General features: G+C 42.2%; 1 protein-coding gene across 1 annotated transcript; it reads right to left on the bottom strand.

Annotated features, from left to right (window-relative positions):
• Positions 1-2,001: 2,001 nt before the first annotated feature.
• LOC106579920 (refilin-A) lies at positions 2,002-12,074 on the bottom strand. The gene is made up of 4 exons (XM_014160320.3): positions 11,732-12,074; positions 11,241-11,607; positions 4,835-4,944; positions 2,002-4,628 (listed from the first exon to the last, which is right to left on the bottom strand). The coding sequence occupies exons 2-4, from the start codon at positions 11,451-11,453 to the stop codon at positions 4,295-4,297; spliced, it is 657 nt and encodes a 218-aa protein (XP_014015795.1). The 5' UTR covers positions 11,454-11,607; positions 11,732-12,074; the 3' UTR covers positions 2,002-4,294.
• Positions 12,075-12,297: the final 223 nt, after the last annotated feature.

The raw sequence follows: 12,297 nt of genomic DNA, 5'->3' as shown, positions 1-12,297 counted from the left end.
TTTGGCAAACTCCAAGCGGGCTGTCATGTGCCTTTTACTGAGGAGTGGCTTCCGTCTGGCCATTCTACCTTAAAGGCTTGATTGGTGGAGTGCTGCAGAGATGGTTGTCCTTCTGGGAGGTTCTCCCATCTCCACAGAGGAACTCTGGAGCTCTGTCAGAGTGACCATTGGGTTCTTGGTCACCACCCTGACCAAAGCCCTTCTCCCCTGATTGCTCAGTTTGGCCGGTCGGCCAGCACTAGTAAGAGTGTTGGTGGTACCAAATTTCTTCCATTTAAGAATGATGGAGGCCACTGTGTTCTTGGGGACCTTCAATGCTGCAGACATTTTTTGGTACCCTTCCCAAGATCTGTGCCTCGATACAATCCTGTCTCAGAGCTCTACGGACAATTCCTTCAACCTCACAGCTTGGTTTTTGCTCTGACATGCATTGTCAACTGTGAAACCTTATATAGGCAGTTGTGTGATTTTCAAAATCATGTCCAATCAATTGAATTTACCACAGGTGGACTCCACTCAAGTTGTAGAAATACCTCAAGGATGATCAATGGAAACAGGAAGCACCAGAGCTCAATTTCAAGTCTCATAGCAAAGGGTCTGAATACTTACGTAAATAAGGTATTTCTGTTTTTATTTGTATACATTTGCAATAATTTCTACAAACCTATTTTAACTTTGTCATGATGGGGTATTGCGTATAGATTGATGAGTGGGGAAAATATGTTTTATTGATTTTAGAATAAGGCTGTAATGTAACAAAATGTGGACAAAGGGAAGGGGTCTGAATACTTTCCGAATGCACTGTATGGTTAAAGTACTTAGCTTCTTCTTTCAAAATATTGTTTGGTGAATCACGGATGACTCCGAGTTAATAAATCCCCAAGGGGTAAGAGTGAACTCTATTAACCTCCTGAAGGTGACTAACGTGAATTTGTTCCTCCATTTAGGTACAAAAGGTCGACCATCATGGACTTCAACCCATGTTATTACTGGAATAATAGTATAGTAAATTCTTATATGGAGCACTTTTGGATCATACCAGAGCCATATATTTATTTCTAAATAGATGATACCAACTACTCTAATGTTGCCATGTTTATCCCTCTCTCCTTCTCTGCTGGGACTACCTACAATTTCACCACTGACTAGCTAGAGGAACAATTGGGAGTCGAGCCTTTAGTTTGTAAAGTCTTGGTTGGACCCAAGCCCCAGTCACAGCTCCTGTGTGACATCTTCATTCTGTCTGGTGCTATTAGCTTCAGAGTGAGGGAGGAGGTGCTGGTGGATTTGTGTTACTGAGGAGACCATGGGGCTCTGAGGTACACACCCAACCCCTTCTACGTGCCCTACGCCAAAGGAGAGAGGAGATGTGCTGTTATTTTAGTATCACTTGGATATTTAGGATATTAATAGGATGGATTAATTGGACGGAATAATGCTTGAGTTACTTGTATACGGTAAAAAGAAATACGTAAAAATCACCAGGAATTCAGCTAAAAATGTGTTTAATTTAGGAAATCTGGTCAAGTATTCCCATGAATAAAAAATTAGACGTGATCGTGTCTCAATATAATCAAGGTATGAAATGATTATTATCATATACAATCTCTTTGTTAATTATGTTTCAGCCCCCCGCCATCCACCCACAAAAATGAGCCCACGGTTGAATCTAGTTGCCTAACCAGGCAGAACCTGAAAACAGTTAAGAAGTTGCGCCACATTTAATGTGTGACCTTTTCCCTGGCGCGTTACGTCTGTGGAACTTTCTTTTTCCTGTACTGCTGCTGGAGAAATGATATTCCTTTCCTTTGTGGTGAAGATCTTAATAATAGAGCTGTATGCATTGTTTGTTCCTGGCCCTCTCTTTAACTTCGGACATGCCGTGGGAATTCTGTTGTGAATTGAAGTTAGGTTGTCTACACTGCAGATTTGTTCCAGGCTTTTAGGCTCTTTCAATATACTGAAAAGAAAATGCTGAAAATACACGTGACCATAGTGCAGTTTGGGTTTTGGTATTTTATCTTTTATTCAATTAAAAGATTTTTATTCAATTAAATAATTTTTTATTTTCCCCAAACAAAAAAGATGATTGACACAGGAAATATACAAAAATATAAAGAGAATTATGAAGTGCCTCGATGCCACATATACAACAGGAAAGTATTTTACAAGAACAAAATCAACCGTTAGGAAACACTAACATCATTAATTCGAAAGTATCTTAAACAAAACAACCAAATGCTTTGAAACCCTTAGACTTTCATCACCTCAATCGTATAGCTCATGACTTCTCACATACCACCTGCACATCACAGAAATCCACAGCAATCTTTCCACTGAACGGCCTCTTTCTGTACCAGCGACTGTAATACCTATGGTTCAAACCATCAGTATTATAAAGCTGCTGTTGCACTTGTAACAGTTACAGTAGACCTCAATATTCAGAACATCTTGACCCTTAAGAAAGCCTCCAAAAACAGAGCCTCTCCACTTTCTCTCACTTTCTTCAGTCCATATTCTCTAGTGTATAAAACACGCCTTCCTTTGTCAATTTTCAACACCTACATTTTCTTCATTACAAAAGTAGCTCAAGATGTAAATTAAAAGTAGAAAATGCAAATTTTCTATGAAATAAAGTAGAGATTAAAAAAAAAATGGAGGTAAGAGATCTGAATTCATAATACACGGTTCAATATTTACCAGGTTCCATAATCCATATATATAAAACAGACAAAAAAAACGTTGTGAGCGAGATCTGGCAATTCTTAATACAAATAAGAATTTATATTATTTTCCTACAACACCTGACAGCTGTGAATAAATCTAAGCCACCCATTTCACTATCCTGTATATAACAACAGTGTGCTGGAGAGAGTAACATGTTTGGATTTTTATGGTCGTGTTTACCAGTCTGCCAAACAACCTGGATATCAGAGGCTAGAGCTAGCCATGTCTTAAAATAGAAATGTTCCTCGGGTTAGCTCTGCTCTCCCTCCTCTTCTCTGGATCCAACGTTGGCATTTCCAACTGGCAGGTTGACTTGTAGTTATGGCAGTGACAACAAGCATCTCCTTCACCAGAGGCAATCTAGAACAGAAACCTTGACTCTGTGCCTGCTGTTGAAGGTGCCTCAGACTCCATTTCTGATTTGTTGTAGAACATGGCATGGATAATGTGATGTTTTCATTTAAAGCTAGAATCCTTAGTTGCTACATCCATTTTTAGACTTTTAAATTAGTGATATATACACCTATTGATTCTTGAAGAATATAACTTAGAAATGCCTCATGAACTTAGTTCAACTGTCATACCATAACCCTTAATACAAGCTTGTTTTACTCCAATGTTTGTAAACAATGTAAACGTAAACACTGTAAAGCCTCAAAACATGGTTAAAACGAGTCAGTCTTTGCATCCATAGCTCTGTCTATGAATTTGTGGTTACATTTCTCCAGGCCCATCCCTCAGCTTTTTACCAAAACACAGTGACCACTTTGTTATTGTTTCAATGAAGGATTCTAGCTTTAAAATGCCTCAGTGTCTATCAGACTAAAAAGGCACATTCTAGAGTTTGAGGTCCCTAATGTCTATTGTCATGAAGATGTGGTTTGGTGTCTGTCAAAGCAAGACAGCAAAGCCGCAGAGATGAGTTTGACGTCACTGGGCATCTTTTGAGAGACGACACTGATGTGCTCGTGACACCCTCAAGACACTTGTTGGGATGAGAACGATGCAGTGTTGTAGACCTAATGCAGGAGTCGTGTTTGAGAGTCTGATGAGGATGTGACAAGGACATTACTTACTACTAGGGTGAAATCTACTTTGTAACAAAATCTTTGGTCCAATCTTTCGGTTTCCCCCTCTTTTCAGAATACCCACAATTTACACAATGTTAAAATAAGTGCAACCAAGCTATTAGACTGCTTTGCATGCATCTGTGTGGATTCACATGTTAGCTTTTGAGCATGAATATGTCCATTTCTATAATTAATCTTTACAGTCAAATAAAGTGTGTAACATGGTACCATCAACCCCAGAGGTGTTCCTGGAGAGAAGAGGCTACAGACTGGCAGCGCTCTGCCCCACAAGACAAATTAACATGAAGGACAACTCATTAAAGGCCTTTGTGATTTGATGTACTCCCCCTACAATATTCCTTATACAGTATGCAATATTACCACCCTCTGTGTGTCAGTCTATCAGTCTTCCTGTTTGTCCACTTGTCTTTCAGCCTCTGCGTGTATCCAGTCCACAACAGTAGGAATAGCCAGGCAGGTCAGGTCTGAGATCAGGTTTAGAGGTCCTCAGCGTAGATGATGCAGGGGCTGCTGTCCTCACTGGACTTCAGCTGGACGGTGGAGACAAACCACCGTTGGGAACCCGTAGCGTTGTAGTTGAGCGTGGTGCGGTAAGTGTTCTTGGCATGTTTGGGGTACACAATGGTGGTGCTTTGGTAGTGCAGGGGCCTCTGACGTGGCTCTAGGTACACCTGGGACTTGTAGCGCCGCCAGGTGCAGTTCTGCACGGCCACCACCATCTCGCTGTAGGAAGTCACCGTGGGAACGGGAGCGCAGTACACCTGGTCCCGGTAGTGCCTGTCTGAGTCGTACTTCACTTCAGAGTTACACCTGGAGAGTATAACCAAAAACATGGGATTAAGTGTTGAAGTACCAAAGTACTTTGAAGAGTAATACATTAAGAAATAGATTAGGCAGGAAATAGTATAGAAGCTGATCACTAGATGGCGCTGTTAAGAGGTGAATACTGAGTAGGGTAGAGAAAAGCTGCCTTCAATTTCTGTGGTATTTGTGTGGTTTGGTGAAGGGTCACTCACTTGATCTCTGTTTCAGGTTTGGGGTTGACCTTGATGCTCTCACCAAAGAACACAGGGTACATGCGTGTCCTCGGGTCCGTCCCCGTTGAGTTCAGGAGAAGGTACGGCAGCTAGGGGAAGATTTAGGTATGAGGTTAGGTAGGCCATTTTTATAACTCCATCACATTACCCCCTGTTAATGTGTAAAAATTAACCTACTGGTGGTGAGGGGAAATGTCTGACATGTTGAAGAGGGAAGTAAGTTGGCAGAATCCATTCTTCAGGCAAGAGTGGGTGTCAACATAGACTGTCCTGGGAGATCCCACTACTGATACACTACTAGTGCTCTCTACCTAATATAGACAACAGTTTATTTAGCTGGCAAAGATGCAGGCTCTTCAATACACCTAGAACAGGACCTCCCACATGAGGAGTTCTGTGCCATCTCCCCCAGCATTCACACAACACAGCTACAATAGATGAGCAAAGCCTGGCTAGAAAGAGTAGGTGGTGTCTACACAACAAGTAGCAAAAATAATAGTACACCACTTCCTGTTTTCATTCAGATAATTACATAGAGGGACAAGGCGATATGAAGTGTTACAGTCGCTGTAAAAAAAAAAAATTCACTGCGCTCCCACAGCAGCCTAGTGGTATGCTTCAGTAAGGACTAACAAAGCCAGTCAGCCAGGCAGCCAGCCAGTCAGCCAGCCGGCCTGTATGCATGTTGTGTAACTGAGTGGGTTAGCTGAGAGCGTCCCACCGCCTCTGTGTCTCCTGGACCTGGGCACGGTCACTGCTCAAGCCATCAGAACCGCTCTGCTCCCCTTCACTAAAATCACACCACAGAGAGCCTCCAGTCCAGCCAACATGGTGGTCCAAGACAGGAGAGGCTACTGTCTGTCTGCTCTATACAACAACCCCTGTCCCAGAGGTCACATACATACATGGATTTGAAGTTCATTTGATTTCAATTGACTCTAAATGGATGGAATCTTGTAGTCAGTGTTGTCAACCTTAGGGCACTGTATGCATCTCAGAGTTTGTCTCACATACAGTACAGCAGAACACAGTATAGGATATGACAACCTGGTTAGACTATGTAATCAGAGGGTCAAATACCTCTGCTCCAGGCTTGGATCACTTGTAACACCTATTATACTGACTCAGAGAGACCTTACGAGAAGGCCTCTGCTGTCCTGTCCCACCGTCTGCCTAGAGATCAATAAAGTCAGAAGCACAAAGCCATACACTGTAGCTACCGCTTCTGGAATCAGTTAGCAAATTCTAAATCATTTGCCAACTATGTACAGTGCTGCTGTCTGAGCCCAGAGGCAAGCATGACATCCAGTCAACATGCCATTCAGACAATACACATTTTGTTGAGAGTTTAAGATGTCAAACTGATGCTTTTAAGTGTAATTATGGTACCTCTCCAAACACAAACTTCCTGAATTCTCTCTCTCTCTCTCGTTTCAAAAGTTTCGATAGAGCAAAGTTGTTACGTTAAAGTTCGGATGCATCTCTCCAACCTCACCTCTCCCTAACAGCTCGGAACAAGCCGAAGGCACAGCAGAGGTGCCGCCCAAATCTGTGCAGCACACAGCTCACGTCTTACCCAAACCCCCAAATCAGCACCCGACAAAACCTCACTCAGGGCAGTACTGTACCCCCACTTAACCTCTGCTGTAACCAATAACCATGCTACCCTCATTGATGTTAATCCCTGTAAATGGATTCATTTCCACTGTGTGCTGTTGGCACAGTGTGGCATCATCAAATGAAAAGACTGTGATTGGCTTGTCTTTTGTTCTCTGGCAGGAGCAGCATCCTGGCTGTTTATCCAGGGGAATGCATTTTGTTGGCCGCCTTTGAAAGTATAAACATACTTGTGAATGTAGGTGGGCTCCAGGCTAGGGGCCCCTCCATCTACTGTACCCAGGCAGCACCAGCACACATACGGAACTCATTCCCCGGAAGCACAACTCTACCCACCCAGTCAACGTGGTGTGCAGCCAAGCACAGGCTACATACAGTACAATAGACACTCAAAGTGCAACTCGCACACAATCGAGGTAGATCACGAGAACCTGGAGTCAGGAAAAACTCTGCCCATCATCACACAGTAAACTGCCGACTGAGTAGAGAGAGTAGAGATGGTCAAGCTCCAGCATCACTATCAATATCAACTCTAAAGCTGGAATTAGAACCTAATGACACACGACACGGGTCTCCTTTCTGTCCTACACTCTAATCCAGCGATAGTTATAGCCCTGACTTAGCTCCTTGACTGGGCTGGAACTTATCTACCCCCCAAAACAACAACAACAACGTTAGCTCAGGAACCAAAGTGGTTATTTATACAGAGACAGGGAGATGGAAAGTCATCATATTGAGCTATAACCGTCTAATAACCAGAATGTAATGTTGGGGTTTTACTGTGACAGGGTAATGTCTACACAAGGGGATCCAAATGTCAGCACTAAGAGCTACAGTAGTCATTCCCTCTGTTGAAAACTTGCTACTTGTCAAGTTCAGGGTCTAGTAGTAACCACAAAATAACTACATTTCAATGCTGTTTATGCATCCATAGTATATGCTTAGCAACAAACACAGTGTGTGTGTGTGTGTGTGTGTTAGGGTTGTCACGATACCAGTATTGTGATACTCAGAGGTATTGTGACAAGGAAACAAAACATGAAGTGGACTACATTTGGAAACAAGCAGCCTTACATTGTCACACAGAATCACATGTTTATTGTCCAAGCTATAGCACACAATATTTTAGATACAGCAGGTACAAAGAGTTTAGTCTGCCTTGTGTTTTCCTTTTTTGCCACGGAAAATCAGGTATAGCAGTATCGCAATACTGGTATCGTGACAACCATAGTGTGTGTGTGTGTCTGTGTGTGCATTCATCTGTGTTTCAATTAAAATACAGAGGTCATGAAACGCTTATGTAACAGCCTGCAACTGCTCTTGCAAGCATGTGTGCCTCAAAATACAACTTTGGGATTGTTCTTAGGTTGCGTACAAAACCACCACAAGATTAGAACTGCGGAAAAACTCTTCATGCAAGTGCATGAATGTCTGCCACTACCAAGCATGCACGTACTGTATATAAACGCAAACAGCTCAAACGCACATAAAAATGCTTTGAAAGCCTTTACTAATGGAATGGGTTGATTTTTTTCCATACATACACACAATCCCATGAAAGGTATTGGAACCAAAAGCAGATTCAGCCCCTATCAAAGCTGCTTTTATGAGGAGAAACCACAAAGCAGGGGAGCTCCACCAATCCCCACATCCAGGGGATTAGAACCATATCTCCTTTCAGGCCTCAACAAACCAGTGTCACGCAACTCCAGTCTACAGTATTGTACTGCATGTGGAGTAGGCTGCTGGCTAAAAGCACATCAAAATGCCATCTAGACCTGTATGAACATGTTCCTTTGACAGTTAAATTAGGAGTTAATAGAATCGACCTTTGTTCCTCAATGGGAATACTACATTTCACGCAAATCATAGCAAAAGATTGATAAAACGAAAGTTATTCTTCTTAACCAACATTACACAAATTGCATTTCTTGATCAAATACACTGAACAAAAATATAAAAACGCAACATGTAAAGTGTTGGTCCCATGTTTCATGAGCTGAAATAAAATATCCCAGAAATGTTCCATTCGCACAAAAAGCTTCTCAAATTTTTTGCACAAATTGGTTTACATCCCTGTTTGTGAGTATTTCTCCTTTACCAAGATAATCCATCCACCTGACAGGTGTGGCATATCAAGAAGCTGATTAAACAGCATGATCATTACACAGGTGCACCTCGCAATGGGAACAATAAAAGGCCTCTCTAAAATGTGCAGTTTTGTCACAGATGTCTGAAGTATTGAGGGAGCATGCAATTGGCATGCTGAGTGCAGGAATGTCCACCAGAACTGTTGTCAGAGAATTGAATGTTCATTTCTCTACCATAAGCCACCTCCAACGTCGTTTTAGATAGTTTAACAGTACGTCCAACTGGCCTCACAACCGCAGACCACGTGTAACCATGCCAACAAAGGACGAACACATCCTACTTCTTCACCTGTGGGATCGTCTGAGACCAGACACCCAGACAGCTGAGGAAACTGTGGGTTTGCACAACCAAAGAATTTCTGCACAAATTGTCAGAAACTGTCTCAGGGAAGCTCATCTGCGTGCTCGTTGTCCTCACCAGGGTCTTGACCTGACTGCAGTTCAGCGATGCAACCGACTTCAGTGGGCAAATACTCACCTTCAATGGCCACTGGCACTCTGGAGAGGTGTGCTCTTCATGGATGAATCCTGGTTTCAACTGTCCTGGGCAGATAGTGTGTATGGCATTGTGTGGGCAAGCGGTTTGCTCATGTCATCGTCGTGAACAGAGTGCCCCATGGTGGCGGTGGGGTTATGGTATGGGCAGGCATTAGCTACAGACAATGAATACAATTGCATTTTATCAATGGCAATTTGAATGCAGAGAGTGATACCGTGATGAGATCCTGAGGCCCACTTTCTTGCCATCCCCTCATGTTTCGGCATGATAATGCACGGCCCCATGTTGTAAGGATCTGTACACAATTCCTGGAAGCTGAAAATGTCCCAGTTCTTCCATGGCCTGCATACTCACCAGACTTGTCACCCATTGAGCATGTTTGGGATGCTCTGGATCGACGTGTACAACAGCCTGTTCCAGTTCCCACCAATATCCAGCAACTTAGCACAGCCATGGAAGAGGAGTGGGACAAAATTCCACAGGCCACAATCAACAGCCTGATAAAGTCTATATGAAGGAGATGTGTCACGCTGCATGAGGAAAATTGTGGTCACACCAGATACTGACTGTTTTTTTTTGTTGAAAGTATCTGTGACCAACAGATTCATATCTGTATTCCCAGTCATGTGAAATAAATTCATTAGGCCCTAATCTATGTATTTAAATTGACTGATTTCCTTCTATTAACTGTAACTCAGTCAATCTTTGAAATTGTTGCATTTACATTCATGTTCAGTATAATAACAAATAACTCGTGTGCCCTTTCCCAAGTTTAAGGCACCAGACACACTGGGGGTATTTATTGAGGATTTCATGCCAAAGCATATGCCTATATGGGCTGTCTAGTTTCCAAGCTGGCATTGGCTGCTGTGAGAAAGTACAGCCAGGTTATAAGGTATTTATACTGTTTGAGTAGAAGCAGTGTGGTCGACTAGAGGTGACTGACCTGAGAGTTGTCACTAACGGCGACCACAACAGACACAAGGAGCTAATCACAATCACACGGTTTTGTCCCCTCTCCCATTGCTACCACCACACATACTCACACTTTACACACTGACCTAGAGTTTATTTTAATGTTCTTTACATTTACATTCTTATCTTTTATTATTTCTTACTGTTGTTGCATTGTCGAGAAGGAACCTGCAAGTAAGCATTTTGTTGGACGGTGTATCCCATGTGTATCCCGTACATACGACTAATACAGCTTGAAACTTCTGTTTGTTTCTATGGGTTACGTCAACCGTGGGCTGCCATTGACTTGCAAAGTATTCCATCATGAATGGGACAGACAGAGGGATGTTTGACATCCTCTGTGACTCTTGTAACATTCCTCCTTGACTCTATATTGTTAAATATTCACTCAAGAGACAAGAAAATATCAATACAATTGATATTTCTGAGATATTTAGATTTTTCTTGGAAAGTACACAGGTTGATGCTTATCTTTTTTATGAAACATTAACAGGATGTTTTGAACACGGCTTCTCTTTTATTCAGTGGAAAGTTAATCATTACAGATGACAAAATCCCTGCAAACAATGGAATCCATTTTTACAGATGAAACACATTACTACAGAGAAACCTAGTTCATTTCTGCTTATTTTTCACCCAGTCCTTTAAAAAAAAAATGTAAAACACATTTGTTTCCTACATGTGTGATCTGAGGGAATGCCTATCAATATCCATTATCTCTAACAACGTGTTTATAATTCTTTTAGATTCAGGAATCCAAGGAATATTCCAGTGAAGACATGTCATAATCATTTAAAACTATTTGATTTCTGAAGATAGGCCTAGACATTTTCTGATGCAGCATTATGTGTGTTCACCAGTGAAATTCCTGTAGTAAAAGGACTACCATATGTTTATGAGTAGGTAGGCAATATGCTAGTTCATGTTTCTGCCCAAAACAAAACATGAATAGACATACGTACACGACGGTTACAGCAACTGACACATGGTTTAACAATAGTCAGAGGCTAAATAGGTGTATTTCTCTCTTGTCTTGATCATACAAATTCAGGGGTTTTATCTGCTTTTTATGGGGAATTATGCACAATGCGCAGAGCCAGCAGCACTTGTAAGCTATCAAAACAACGTATCAACTGTTGCTTACCAGTTTGCCTTTGCTCTCCTTTTTATAGTATCCATGGTTCTCGACTGGCGTTGAACATCTCCCGGAGCGCGACTCGAGCAGACCTGGAGACAGCGAATAGAAGGGCGGACTTGGACTCGGAGGGAGTCCCGAATCCGGACTGTCAAGCAGTCCCTCCCGATTCTTTCCTTTCAGACTATCATCCATAGCTTGTAAATGTAGGTGTCCCACCATTTCTGGGAGAGCTCAAAACAAAAACCAGGCGAAGGCACTCAAGGCGATGATGAGTCAACCAATTTTCTAGAAAGACTGCAACCGAAAATGCGCACAAATCCCTTCATTCGGAGACGGGGAATCCCTGGTACAATTATTCGTTTAAAGCAGATTTCTGAAAAAGAACAAAATGCAAAATAATTTCTGAATATTGCTATTCCATTATAAAACCATAACTTTAATCTGCCACGTACTTATCTTGTCATTTTGTGCCAGTATTAGGCTTATCATTCACAAACCTTTGATTTGTTATCCTCAGGTAACGGATTTCTCCACCAGGCCGTCGGAAAACAGTATTTTCGTCAAAACAAATACTCTCAAATCATTTTGACAAACGATAAACTAAAAGGTAAACTCCAAAAACTCCGTCACACCTAACCAGCAATTCTATAGTGTCGCTCTATAGTCCGTAATCGACCCAAAGAGAAATGGAATTCATTAAAAAAAAATCGCTCACTAACGCGGCAGTCTATCTGGTAGTAATCTGTCCGTTTAGAGCTCTGCTCTGCGCTGAACTGAATAGCCGGATCTCGGAGAGGTCCCTCTTAATGAGCCTGACAGCATTTTTGCACCTGGAGCAAATCCAGCCCTGATGATCTGGATCAGTTCCAGACACCGCCGACAGGGCGAGCACGTACGTCCTCACTGCTCCTCCTAGGCTGGTTGTGGCTGTCTGACTGATGCTGACTACACTATTATAGCATACTGTATTATAATACTGTCATAACTCAGTAACTCAGGGAAAGTGGGAATATTGTGAGGGTAGCTATACAATAAAGAGAGCATGTCGTGAATAGCATATGAG

Source organism: Salmo salar, chromosome 20 (assembly GCF_965601325.2).
Source record: "Salmo salar chromosome 20, fSalSal1, whole genome shotgun sequence".
Classification (NCBI taxonomy): domain Eukaryota; kingdom Metazoa; phylum Chordata; class Actinopteri; order Salmoniformes; family Salmonidae; genus Salmo; species Salmo salar.
The sequence above is the reverse complement of the archived record's forward strand: the minus strand, read 5'-3'. Positions and strand labels throughout refer to the sequence as shown.

Bases quoted from the DNA above. Each gene is read 5' to 3' on its own strand.
- LOC106579920 (XM_014160320.3), bottom strand. From the start codon at position 11,453: ATGGTGGGACACCTACATTTACAAGCTATGGATGATAGTCTGAAAGGA. The intron at 4,945-11,240 runs GTAAGCAACAGT...ATCTTCCCCTAG, and splicing joins AGGAGAGCAAAGGCAAACTG to CTGCCGTACCTTCTCCTGAA. The intron at 4,629-4,834 runs GTGAGTGACCCT...TATACTCTCCAG, and splicing joins AAACCTGAAACAGAGATCAA to GTGTAACTCTGAAGTGAAGT.